This window comes from Dama dama, chromosome 26 (assembly GCF_033118175.1).
Source record: "Dama dama isolate Ldn47 chromosome 26, ASM3311817v1, whole genome shotgun sequence".
Taxonomy (NCBI): Eukaryota; Metazoa; Chordata; class Mammalia; order Artiodactyla; family Cervidae; genus Dama; species Dama dama.
The window spans coordinates 29,124,197-29,138,197 of NC_083706.1; the positions used below are offsets into that span (position 1 = coordinate 29,124,197).

The window sequence follows — 14,001 nt, forward strand, 5'->3', positions numbered from 1 at the left end:
GGAGGTTAGGTTAGATAAGATAAGTACTTTACTGTAAAATATAGAAAATGTTGAAACAGCCCAGTGAGAGAAGGGCTAGGATCGTCATCCTTGGAAATCAAACAATGGGACAGAGAAAAGATGCCACCCTGTCCCTCTGGGTTTTGACTCGACCATGTGTTCTTGCTGACACTGATTGGAGTTTAACCCTTTCATTTACTTATCTTACACTCTGCGGATTATGAGCTGCTTGGGGCAGGAATCATGTCTCTTGGGCAGACGGCAAGGTATACAGAAGTTGTTAGCTAAGTGGAGTAAATGGGATCAGCCAATAAAGGTAATCTGTAAGATGCCTTTGCAAAAATGTGGCCTCATAATAATACACATGTGCAGCATTATAGCGGTTCCCTAGTGGCTCAGTAGTAAAGAACCAGCCTACCAGTGCAGGGGACGTAGGTTCCAACCCTGGGTCAGGAAGATTCCCTGGAGAAGGAAATGGCAACCCACTCCAGTATTCGTGCCTGGAAAATTCCAAGGACACAGGAGCCTGGCAGGCTACAGTCCATGGGGTTGCCAAGAGCTGGACACAACTTAGTGACTAAACAACAACAAGCAGCATTATAAGACAGAACCACCTAGAACCTTTGTGACGCTGGTCACTAAAGGTGAGCTTTCATATACTTTGCTCCATATCATGTCTCCTGGCAGAGAAAGGAAAGTACAGGGTGTCAGGTCCTTTTTAATTAACAGCCTTTTTAATTAACTTCTAGCAGAAGTTCAGCTTATTTAAGAGAAGACTAGACTCTCTGGTTATCCAAACTGCTTGTCCTCCATGCTGAATTATTTTTTTAAGAAATTCTATAAAGCACTATTTGTATCATTTTGATTCATCTTCTTCCAGCTTTCCATTTAGGATTTGGGCTTCCACAGACTGCTAACAATTCCTGCCAAAGTATCTTTGATGATTCGTGATGTTGATCAAAGGAAAAGCCCAAAAATCAAGGATGAGGACAGAGAGAGAAAGAAAGATGAGATTCCATGAATTAGGAAGACAGTGTTAGATCCTCAGAACAGATATTAGAACTCAAACATCATTCATCCTCTTCCTCTCAATGACTCAAAAAAAGTAGAATTTCTGTCCTATGGTAACAACATATTGGTATCTTCTCAGTCAACCAAGATTCCCAGAAGTTTTCATTGAACATATGCTTCCAGCCTTGTCTAATCCTCAGCAAAACTGTGATTTTCCTATGTGCAAAGCCCCACTGCGGGTGTCATGAAGGAGACAAAGAATTAAAGTTAATGTCTCACAAACTCAGAATACTAATTAGTAAAGTTCCTGGAGGAGAGAAACTGCAATTTTCCTCACTGTATTTTCTACATTAACAAAGTATCTGAAATATATAGTGCTTTATAAATTCATTGAAATAGTTGAAAGAACAAATGATCCAACTGGAAGAAAATCCTCTCATGGTGGAGGTCACAGGAGAAGATCTAGTGCTAAGGATGGTAGAATCTGAGCTGGGTATTAAAGGATGTGTAGTGAACGCACTGTCCAATAGGATAGACACAGGGCACATGTGGCCATTAAATTTAAATTAATCTGATTAAATGTAAAATTTAGTTGTATTACTCTTATTTCAAGGGACTACTATAGTGGGCAGCAGAGAGAATATAAGCATCATTGCAGGAAGTCCCACTGATCTGGATAGAGAGCAGTGGAAATGGGACGAGGCATGGGGAAGGGACCATCCCCGTGCCTCATAGACCAGTTTGGTTCCAGAGAAGGTAAGAATAAGAGGATCTGTTGAGGCCCCTGTATACCAGGCTGAAGTAGAGACTATGACAATGGGAGTTGTCTTAGAAAGTGCAATTAGGGCAACATATGCAGTTGAAGCAGAAGAAATACTAAAGAAACTAGCTAAGAAACAGAAAATAAGAATGAGTTTTCAAGAAACCAGATGAAGATGTGAGATATGCATATGTACGTGTGTCTGCGAGTTCAGTTGCTTCAGTCCTGTCTGACTCTGCGACCCCATGGACTGTAGCCCACCAGGCTCCTCTGTCCATGGGATTCTCCAGGCAAGAATACTAGAGTGGGTTGATATGCCCTCCTCCAGGGGATCTTCCTGACCCAGGGACCAAGCCCGAGTCTCCTGCATTGCAGGCAGATTCTTTACCACTGAGCTACCAGGGAAGCCCATATATATATGTATGTGTGTGTGTGTATGTATGTATATATATATATATAATGGAATACTTTAGTTATTGTTGTTGTTTAGTCCCTAAGTCGTGTCTGACTCTTTGCAACACAATGGACTGTAGCCTGCCAGGAATTTCCCAGGCAAGAATACTGGAGTGGGTTGCCACTTCCTTCTCCAGAGGATCTTCCTGACCCAGGGATCAAACCCACATCTCCTGCCTTGGCAGGCAGATTTTTACCTCTGAACCACCAGGGAAGTCCATAGTGGAATACCACTCAGTCATAAAAAAGAATAAAATTTTTGCATTTGTGAAAACATGGATAAACCTGGACGGTGCCATGCTTAGTGAAATAAGCAAACAGGGAGAGATAAATACTGTATGCTTTCACTTATATATAAAATCTAAAAAATAAAACAAATGAGTGAATATAAAAAAAAAAAACAGAAACAGATTCACAGATATAGAGAACTAGAGGCTATCCAGCTGGGAGAGGGAAGAGGAAGGGGCAAGACAGCAGTAGGGGATTAAGAGGTTAAAACTACTAAGTATAAAGTAAATAAGATACAATGATGTAATGTACAACATAGGAAATCGCCAATATTTTATAATAACTTTAAATGGGATATAATCTATAAAATTATTGAATCACTATGTTGTACACCTGTAACTAATTTAATATTGTAAATCAACTATTCTTCAATTTGAAAAAAGAAAGAAGCCAGACTAGAGTGAAACCAGGGAAAAGAGATATTTCAACAGAGAAATAAATGAGATTTGCTGCCTCAATACAGAGGGTAGAAGGAAGAGAAACTTCCCTCCAAGTGTCATGCTTGACTGAAAAATCCCTATTAACGGAGCTAAGGAGGTAAGGAGTGAAATCAACTTGAGGAGAATTCATTTTGATATTAAATGGTGTCATACCTGTCCTCTCAAGGCCGTTGTCACCTGGCTTCCCTAAACCCCTCAGGTTAAGCCAAAGTGATTTCCTCACATCGGTTTTGAGAATCACAATGGCCCTAGAGACCAAGGGAGCCATGGCTACAGTCTTAGAGAAAATGACAGAAATGTGGCATCTCAAAAGATCGTAGCTCCGTGGTTAAGTGCAGACCTTCTGAAGCCAGACTTCCAGCGTTAGAATTTGGGCTCCCCTCCTCATTGCCAGAAGGACTTAAGTCAACAAACTTCTCTAGGCTTCATCTCAGTTTCCATATCTTATAAAATGGGGGCTATACTGAGCTTGTTATGAGGATTAAATTAATTAAATAGGTAAAGTGCTTAGAACTGTGCCTGACACACAGCAAACATGGTATAAATATGTGTGTTTTTCTCCTCTAGTTTAGAGGAGTGCATTCACAGCTGTGAATTCAGCGAGTGGTTCTGAGAACCAGCTTCTCTACTGATTAACTAGATTGTTTTTCCCAATGAGAAAATTACCCACAATTTTTCACCTTCAGGAAGAATCAATAAAGTATTTTGATAAAGCTTTGCATGATGTATTTCTCCTTTGGTCTTCTAGCTGACAGAGGCATTATAAAGAAAGATCATCCTTACTTGTATATGTCTGACTGAGCCCCTTCACTGTTCATCTGAAACTATCACAACATTGCTAATCGGCTATATCCCAGTAAAAAATATAAAGTTTTTTTTTTAAAAAAAGATCATCCTGACCTTTATACTTTATTTAATTTTTAGTTATACTGAGTAAAATTCTAAGGAGTAAGATTGAAAGAATCAGACCCTTATTTTGATTAATTTTGTAGCTCTAGAGATACCCTCATATGAGATCTTCCTATTTATAATTCCTCTTCCTTGTTTTCTGCCTACTTATTATTCCTGGTTGTTCAGGTGAAACCAGATGAGGGTCAGGCAGAGTGAAAGGAGGGAAAAACATAAAACCTGTTTTCTTAATCTGTAACTTCAAACCAGAACTTCCATCTCAGTATTAGGAAATTGGCCATTCATTTTCCTGTTCATATAAAGTTTTGTTCAAAAGTTTATTCTAATCCCAGAGCATACCTATTAACAACGAGCCTATTGTAAATGATCATTGATATGCTGATATTTTAAATTTTCACAGAAATTACCAGAGCAGGGCAGAGTCAGTCATTGCTAGAGCATTCCTAGCAACAAGGCAAGAAACGGTAATTCCCAGGTAACTCCTTCCAACTAGACCATTAAAAATTTCAAGTTCTACAATACCAATGTGTTTCTTCTTCTTTCTTAGGTGATCTTGAACAGAAATTTGAACTGGAAATCAGTCCTCTTTGCAATCAACAGAAAGATTCAATCCCTAGTATACAAATTGGTGAGTTGAACTCAACTGTAATTTTAAATGAATAATCTTGACACCTCGGCCAAGAGTCACAAAGAAGATCTACACACAGCTTTTGAAAGATCCGAACTAATTAATGCCCCTTTGAATAACTGAATCCAAGTAAACACTCTAGTCATGACCTATCTACTAAATAATTATCAATTGAGATGAAAAATACAGTAAAGTCTTTGTTATAGACCCTTAATAAACAACTTGTATTAACTTTGTTGTTTAGAATTGAATCAAAACCAAATGAAGGAAAGTAACAAGAATCAATTATTGGCTGCTGGAGGTCAGATTAGCTCACTCTCTCTTTAGGACTTGAAACGTGGAAAATCTATAGTTTCGGATCCTTCCATTTCGGTCACTACCCTTCATCCTCAATGCATAATTTCAAAGGCTGGGTCCCCAGACTCAGGCCCATAAACACGTGACATGGGGTCCCATGCTTCTTCACTTCAAAATGTATTTTCAGTCTTGTTCTTTTAGGGCCACACTCTCAATTGTCAATTTCAATAAAGTGTTAAACAGTAACTCTAATTCCTTTAAAATAACTATTCGTTTCTTTCACTTCTTTAAACACTCTATCAATTCCATCTACATTTAAAGCAAGTCTTTCTTTTCCTTGCAGTTTCCTCCAGTTAAAACCAAACTCAGAACTTGAACTCTTTTACTTATAAACTATGGTCCTGACATGTACCAGTTTAAGTTTTTCTGAACTGCCTTAACACAGTTCAGACAGAACTGCCTTAAAACAACTTAAAGCAGTCACAGTGCAGCAAACTTTTGCAAGGCTCAAGGCTCAATGCCTGGAGATTGGGAGGGCACGGGGCACCCAAAAAGATCAATTGAAAATTGAGAAAACCAGGCAGTTAGAATGATATGCTTCCAATTACTGAGGGTCAAATTGAATCCATAGCCTCACAAAAGAGTCGCAAAGTCAACCTAAGGAAATAGGAATAAAATTAATCTAGTTTTTAAAAATCTGAAGGGAATATGCAAATATTAAAATAGATACATGGGAACACTGAAATTATTGATAATTTTTTTCTCAATTGCCGTTAATATCATTATATTTTGTTTACAATTAAACTGATTCCTTCACCTGAAAAAGGGAGAGGGGTGTTGTTATAAAAAGCAGAACCCAGGAAGAATCCAGAGCAGAGAAAGCTACAGAATTGCTGGGGAGGGCGAAGGGCAGCAGTATTAACGGAAATGCAACCTCAGCCTCCTTGGAGCCAATGCTGTATCTGGTTGGAAATTTTGCAGATGCAATTCAAAGGAAATAGACCCTGACCCAAATCCTAATCCCAGAGCCCAGTTTGTTAAACTCTGGTTAGAAAGGAATTTGCCAGGCACCTGTTAAAGACATTTTCAGTCCCCAGAGAAAAGCACTTACGTTGTTAAGCACACAACCTGGATTTGCAAGACAGACTTGATTTTGGAGATTCTATTCTCTTGTTGTCATGAGAACACACTTATTTTGTTAGATCATATGTCCTGATTTTCAGCTCAGGAAAATGTGGTTACCATAGATACCTGTTTTTAAAATGGGATGAGGATTGAGTGCCTAGGAAAATCCCATGGATGCTACACCAGCACACCAGTAATAAGGAGAAAGAGTGATTATAAAATAACCCTCAGCAGATAAATCTTTCTGTCTCCATTCCACATCTCCCAGCTCTGCAGGTTCAAGGCTTGGAGGTGTGGTATGCAGGGACATATCAGGCTAAACTGGAAAAACCCAGATAGATAAACAGAGTCTAATGGGAGCTGTGGGCTCCAGCCTCCCAAACAAATATTTTTCCAGTGGGTATGAATAATGCAGGTAGTTCCTCTGTCCTGATTCCCTTGGGACTGAAAATGTCCTCTCTTTTTCCTTTCCCAATCCACAATGAGGATTTCCTGAGTGCCGTCTCAGGCTTCGATCTGATTCTCTTTTTAAGTAATTCATATTTACCCAAGTGAAAAAAGGATTTTCTATCCACCCCTCACCCACCTTCCTCCCCACTCCCATCAAACTCTACCTTTCAAAAAGTAGGTGCTCAATCAAATGAATCTCCAATTGGTGAAACCTATAGAAAGATGGGCTTCCCTGGTGTTTCTGAGTGTAAAGAATCTGCCTGCAATGAGGGAGGCCTGGGTCAATCCCTGGGTCAAAAAGATTCTCTGGAGAAGGAAATGGCAGCCCACTCCAGTATTCTTGCCTCAGAAATCCCATGGACAGAGATGCCTGGAGGGCTGTAGTCCATGGGATCACAAAGAGTCAGACCTGACTGAGTGACTAACACTTTCACTTTCATAGAAAGATAAGGAATTAGGAATTCCCTGGCTGTCAAGTGGTTAGGACTCAGCAGTCTCACTGCCCAGGTTCGATCCCTGGTTGGAGAATTAAGATCTTGCAAGCCATTAAAAAAAAAAAAAAAAAAGCTAGAAAGATGAAGAAAAAGAGGCTTTCTTCAATCCTTGTTAACTCTGAGGCCATCATTTCTCCCCTCCCCCACCTGTAACCTTTCAGGAGAGCAATGTCCCCACAAAGTCAGGCTCTGCATCACTTAGTAGAAGAGCGTGAATGTGAATGTGTTAGTCACTCAGTCATGTCCAACTCTTTGCAATCCCATGGACTGCAGCCCACCAAACTCCGCTGTCCATGGGATTCTCCAGGCAAGAATACTGGAGTGGGTTGCCATTTCCTTCTCCAGGGGCTCTTCCCAACCCTGGGATCAAACCTGGGTTTCCTTATTGCAGGCAGATTCTTTACCATCTGAGTCAGTTTGCACAAATACAGTGGGAACCTGTGGGACAGCCTCGAATCTAATCATGCAGAAGCTTTGCTTCATGAGAAAAACTGCCTCATGGTGTCTATTCAGACTTCAAAATCACTCTCCTATCTCCTATTAGAGGTCTTTATATCTAATGAGTAGAAATATAGAGATGCAACTCCAGAGTAATTTCAGGAAAAAAATAAGCTGACTTTTTTTTAAGTACTGGATTTTTAAGTATGGGATTTGTAACTTTTTAATACTCAGGATAAACCTGGTAAATATTCACACCTTAAACTTCAGAATAGTATAACAATATTGCAGACTATCTTTTTAGATATATAATATCTAATATCTCTTAAGATGGAAGATATTCAAAATTAGATGTGGAGGTAGTCTAGAATAGCAAACAAGAACATTCCAGAATGAAATCTTAATTGTCTGTCTCCCCACATAAACTTATCAAAATGTACACAGTAAGTCGCTGGCTTAAATTTTTGCTCCTTAGAGTCAGGTTATCTAACATCATCTTATAATATTTAAATCATATTTCACATCTAATGAGAAAATGCAGATACATATACTAACATTTAGAATCAATGCATCCTTTTCTCATCTCCAGAGCATCCTCAAAGGCTAAGTATTGGCTGTTTGTCCAATAAAAAGTAATCCAGTCAAGCCTTATAATTCGCATGACTATAAACACACAGGGAGAGTTGTCAGAAGATTTCATTATGCTGAAAAAAACTTGCCTCTCCCCATACCACAGAAGTCCCCTTCTCCCAATACCATTTCAAGGGAAATACAATAAAACCTAAATATGTCCAAATTTGTGATGAATCCAATAATTCCAACCTAGACTGGAAATTATCTTTGCTTTAATAAATCATGCTTTATATGGAAAGCACATTAACAGTGAGACGTGATTAGAAAGTTCAACAAGGCTAAAATAATTAAGAGAACAGACATGCTAACAAAGAAGTCTCATATCAACCCATCATTATCTCATCATTCAAGCAGAACTTTTATGCAGGTAAAAATCTGTTTTGAAGACAAAGAACTTTTATTATCTACACCTGGTTGCTTAACATAATAGAAAGTAAGACAAAAATGTGAAATGATAATCCTGAAGAAATATCTTCAGGGTAAATGTATGAATGAACTCTTCAGATGGTCTAAATCAACAATGTGTGGCTTCCTGGTGTCACTTTCCCTTTCCTCCCCTCCCTCAGCCACTTTCCTTAGTTCTAGCTCATTTTTTTTTTTAACTTTTTTCTTTATATGTCTTTATCCTTCTTCAGGGCTTCCCTGGTAGCTCAGACAGTAAAGCTTCTGCCTACAATGCGGGAGACCCGGGTTCGATCCCTGGGTCGGGAAGATCCCCTGGAGAAGGAAACGGCAACCCATTCCAGTATTCTTGCCTGGAAAATCCCATGGACTGAGGATCCTGGTAGGCTACAGTCCATGGGGTTGCAGAGTCCTACACGATCCTTCTTCAAATGAAAGTGAAAGTGGTCAGTCATGTGGACTCTTTGCGATAGTCCATGGAGTTCTCTAGGCCAGAATACTGGAGTGGGTAGCCTTTCCCTTCCCCAGGGGATCTTCCCAACCCAAGGATCGAACCCAGGTCTCCCACATTAAAGGCAGATTCTTTACCAGCTGAGCCACAAGGGAAGCCCAAGAATACTGGAGTGGGTAGCCTATCCCTTCTCCAGTGAACCTTCTTCACATAGTAACAGCCAATATTTGCTGAGTGTTTGCTATAAGCCAGGAACTTTCTAAGCATTTCACATGTGTTATTTCATTGTCCTAACAACTCTACGGGTTTGGTACCCTTCTTCACTCCTCTTTACAAATGCAAAAACGGAGGCATAGAGAGGTTAAATGCCAAGCCTAAGGTGACTTACCTCATGCTCCTAGGCTGAGGGCAGGGACCACATCTTGGAGGCCTCCATACCCCTGGGGCCGAGTGCATCATGGGCCCAATCGTGTGTGTGAGGGAAGAAGTGGTCCTACTGCCCTGCTGGTGATGACGTTGGCCTTGCCTGTTTCAGGTTTCATGACCTACATCGTGGAGCCCCTCTTCCGGGAATGGGCCCGCTTCACGGGACACAGCGCCCTGTCTGAGAGCATGCTAAGCCATCTCGCGCACAACAAAGCCCAGTGGAAGAGCCTGTTGCCCAAACAGCACAGAAGCAGTGGCGATGGCAGCCCGGACCACAAAGGCCCAGGGACCGAGGCCGAGGAGCAGACTGTGGCCGAAGGCGACGCCCCCTAGTGCCCGGGGCCGGCGCCCTGCTCCGCACACTGATTGACAGCCTCCTCGCGCAGAGGCCTCTGGGAGGGCGGATGCTCTGGGGGCTCTTGCTGATCAACCCGGCCCCTCTCCGGACATCACCCAGGAGCTCCTCGGAGACCACCCTCCTCCCACTCACCTGCCTCCCTCCTTTTCCCAAGTGTACAGAAGCCATCCGTCACCTCAGCATCAGCTGCCGAAATGAGCAACTCCATTCCACGATGAGGGAGCCGATTCCAGGGACCGGCTTGACCCTGGAGGAGACGACTAGGGAGTAAGAAAGAGGTGCTCTTGCCGTGGCCCCTGGGGCCCTGGGTCACACTGTGACGGGCGGCGCTTCCTGAGTCCAGAGCATTTTAGCCTTGGCCATCGGACTGCTGAGCTGCATGACAAAAACACCAGCATATTTGGAACTCCAAGGACATTGGTCTTAAGTGCAAGAGCACTGGCGAGAGAGAGCGTGAGAGAAAGTACCTTCTATTTTAATAATAATTATTATTATAAAATAATAATAAATCTTTTTAACTTTTCTATTTTATGCACTAGACAATGGATCTAAAACTCTGGACAAAGATTATTCAACGTACCCAAACGTGAACAGGGGGTTCATTGTTTTGTTACGGACTCCATGCCACTTTGGGTCAGAGATTTGGCATCTTCTCAATTTAAGAAACCACGTGTCCTATCCGATGCGAGGGGAAGGTGCTGTACAGTCATTCCTTTGCACCATTAGTCAATCTGTCTTTTATCAGTAACTCAGATTCAGTGACATGTTATTTTCACACCTGTACATCTTCTGTAAATATCAAGCGCTACTGATTCCCACGCGAAAATACATGAGTATTATGGGATTGCTACCTGTATAAACAATGGCACTGTGAACAGAATACTGTTAGTTTTAATACAAGAGAATGCATTTGTAAATATGGTATAGAGTTTATTAATATACTATTGTTTGCAGATAAAGGCCTTAACTTTAAACATCTTCTCATCTTCTGAAAGCTGCCCAACTTCAGTCCTCACAGATGTCCTTCTGAACTGCCTGCCCATGTCCACCTTGATGCTTGCCAGCTAAGGTCACAAACCAAAACTGAATCAAGTCTTTGAGGAAATATTTTGGAAACTTCACACGCATTCCGCTTGAGACCATAGTGTCTAATCTATGGCAGCAAGCATGGTTTCCTCAGATGAACAAGACTCAACAAGCCTGAAGTCACTTTCAATACAGCAATGTTGCACTCTGTTTTAACAAGCCAGCTGATTAGCTTGTGTTTCTACGACTCCTGTCATGGACATGGTGGTGTGTCAGCCTCATGGGACACAGAGCAGGTCTCACCAACCTTCCATAACCCTGTCAGCTAACCATCAGGGACTTCCCTGCTCCCCTCTAACACCATCATCTGTTCTGGCTATAGTACCAAAGCACCTTTGGTTTATGGTTGGCGTGAATTTCTTTGGTGTTAATAGTAACTGGACTTTTCTTTTTCTTTCATATGAACTACCCAACTGTTTAGCAGACATTAACATCATTTAAGGAAAGAAAATATTTCTGTTGTCTGGTAGAGTTTACCTTCCTAGCAGGTTACTGTGGTTAATTATGGCTCTAGCTAGCAGAGTCACCTTGGAATTTTGTTGCCGTTTTTTCTGCAGACACTTGGCTGGAAAGTCAGTTTGTTACAGCATTCTTCTCTAGTCAACTAAACTCGGCACATTGAACCTTTTCTTTAGAAGTTCCAGCATAACTAATGTTAGATGAAAATTGGCAATGCCCCATTTCTTTTTATCTTCAACAGTGTGGTAATGGGGAGAATGATAACATGATTGTTTCTGCTACTATCAAGCTGTTTCATAAGCTGATAGAACCTCAGCTAACTCTCATTTCCTAAATTCAACTCTTTTTTTTTCCTCCTAACATACAAATGAAATGTGAGAAACTTGACTGGATTGTATTAAGTTCCTGCAGAAAGACCGAGGCTTGCAGAGTTAAGGTTTAGGGTGAATTGGAAAGTTGGTTGTAGTTTCATTAAAGTAGGAGAGGTGGTCAGAAGGTACTAAAGCAAGTGTGAAAACCTCATGAAATGGGTGGATAATAAGTTGAAATTATTGATATGGGTAAGAAGGGGAGTTGTGAAAACTTAACAAACTTTGGGTTTGTTTTGGGGGCTTTTTTTTTTTTTCTTATAATAACTATGAACTGACATGATTCTTTATGGCTTTAATACTCTGAAGCTCTTAGCTTGGTGAGTCCTCAAAAGAGAACACATTGAATGTATTTCTGCTTCCAAACTCACTTATTTTGGTTTGGTGATGCAGAGAACTTTTGAGTAGTCTATTTCTAATTTTCATGAGATCAAATCAAAGAAAGCAATTACTGAGGAAGATACAGGAAAGATAAGGAAGAAGACACGTTTTAGCTAATGGAGCCTCTCCTTTGAGTTTAGGAAACCTTGTCTAAACAATATTTATATCATAATTTAAATAAATAAGACTGGAGGCATTTTTCGTAGTTCCAAATTTATAGGACACAAGTATTTTAGGTCTTAAAGAAGAACTCACAGAGAAAACTACCAAATATCTAACTATTAAGCCTATGAAGCAGCTACTAGTACAATAAAAATCTGAAGCAGAATGAGATGTGATGCATAAACTAGTTACATTTGTCTCCTTCCTTCAACCATATGAGTTCCTAGATCCATTTTTTTTGTAAAAAAAAACAAAAAAACAAAGAATGTGAAAACATTTGTTTTCTTTTTTCCTGCCTACTGGTGGCTGTCTTGCAATATATCAATAGAAGGAGTCTGATTACTAGTTAAGACACAGCTGTTGGATCATCTGGGGACTTGATCTTCACTTTTTTTTTCCCCTTAGACTCTGGATCGTCACTTGCTGACTTTCCAAGTTTAATTCCTTCAGTGCTTGAGAAGAAAGGAATCAAAGGGTTCAGGTAAAGTTAAAATCAAAAGAGAGAATAGATATCACTGCCAGGCCTGATGGACAAAGTCTGCTTTTCCTCTTGACAGCACCCACAAACAGTCAGAACGTTTTTTCCTGAAACACTGGCCTCCCCATCACTCCCTGATAGGCCGAGTGAACATCCTGCTGTCTTTCTACCTGCCTACGGCTTCCCGCAATGGGACGGGGATCGTGTCCTGCAACACCATCACCAGATAGTGCTTCCTACAAACCACAGACTTGTTTTGTAAACTTTTCTCATGTTGAATCAGATCTGCTCACTGATTTGAACATTGGTTATGAGCTTGTATCTCACTATATTTCTTATGCTTTGTTCTTTTACGCAAACCCTTAAAATTGTGTTGTTTTGTGTACACACGTGAAGTTTGGAAAAAAAACAAATGAACACCTTGTGAGTTTTTGCTCAAAATGTGGCCTAAATATTCATTGGCATGTCTAGATAAACAATTAAAAATAAAGATAATTTCTTTAAAATATCACAATATGAAAAATAAATACTCTGATTTCCACCAGGTAGCATGTTATCAGCCAACCAGTCAGATTCAAAGTCAAGGTCAAGAACACTGCTTGCAGCCATGACTCGTGTGACTCATTCCACTGGATGCTACAGAAATAGCCATGTCCATAACGCTATCACTTGCCAATTAGGGGGAAAGGGCCATCATTCAATTCTGCCTTTCCCCTGAGTCCTGATAGTTTTCTGATCCACATTTGTCAAACTCATATATGAATGAGAATAATGTACAACACTTTAGGTTGTGGAACCATAGCAGACTTACTTGTGAAAAATATAGTCTTGTATTTCAGGATTGGAAACCGCCAAGAACAACAGAAAAGTTCAAGCAGGACAACTGAGTGCCTGAATCTATCTGGAAATAGAGGAGGAATGAAAAAAAAAAACTACAAAAACTACCCATGTTTCCAAGAAACAGTGTTGTATCTTTATTTATTTCTCTCATATCTATTTTGTTAAGATTTATATTCAGAATCTCACTGATTCTGTAATGCTTCCCCATGTCTAAATGTAAAGTCACTTTTTTCATTTGTCAACACTCAGAGTCATCCAATCAAAATCAAAAGTGAGACCGCAGTCGCAGTGGTTTTCCAAGTAAAAGTCAGACATAACTTTCAAATGTACCCAGGAACCTAGCTGAAACATCATCAAATAGACCAAGCCTATATGAGCAACTGAATTTAATTCAACAAATATTGATTGAGATCTACTATGTGCCAGAAGTTGGGCTAGACACTTGGGATATAAAAAGACCCAGTCTGGGACTTCCCTGGTGGTCCAGTCGTTAAGACACCAGGCTTCCACTGCAGGGGGCATGGGTTTGATTCCTGGTCAGGGAAGTAAGATCCCACATGCCATGCAGTGCAAGCAAAAAGTAGAAAGGAAAAAAAGAAAAGACCCAACCCTTTCAGGAGCATTCAGACTTGTGTCAAAGATTTGCATTACCAGTGAACTCTTC

The 14,001-nt window shown here is 40.4% G+C and overlaps 1 protein-coding gene across 3 annotated transcripts in view; it reads left to right on the plus strand.

Annotated features, from left to right (window-relative positions):
• PDE7B (phosphodiesterase 7B) overlaps positions 1-12,974 on the plus strand; it is a 344,452-nt gene extending 331,478 nt beyond the window's left edge. For all 3 annotated transcript variants that reach the window (XM_061130037.1, XM_061130038.1, XM_061130039.1), the window contains 2 exons: positions 4,409-4,489; positions 9,315-12,974. In XM_061130037.1, the coding sequence (XP_060986020.1) occupies positions 4,409-4,489; positions 9,315-9,538 (305 nt within the window). In that variant the 3' untranslated portion in view covers positions 9,539-12,974. The remainder of the gene's footprint in view (positions 1-4,408; positions 4,490-9,314) is intronic.
• Positions 12,975-14,001: the final 1,027 nt, after the last annotated feature.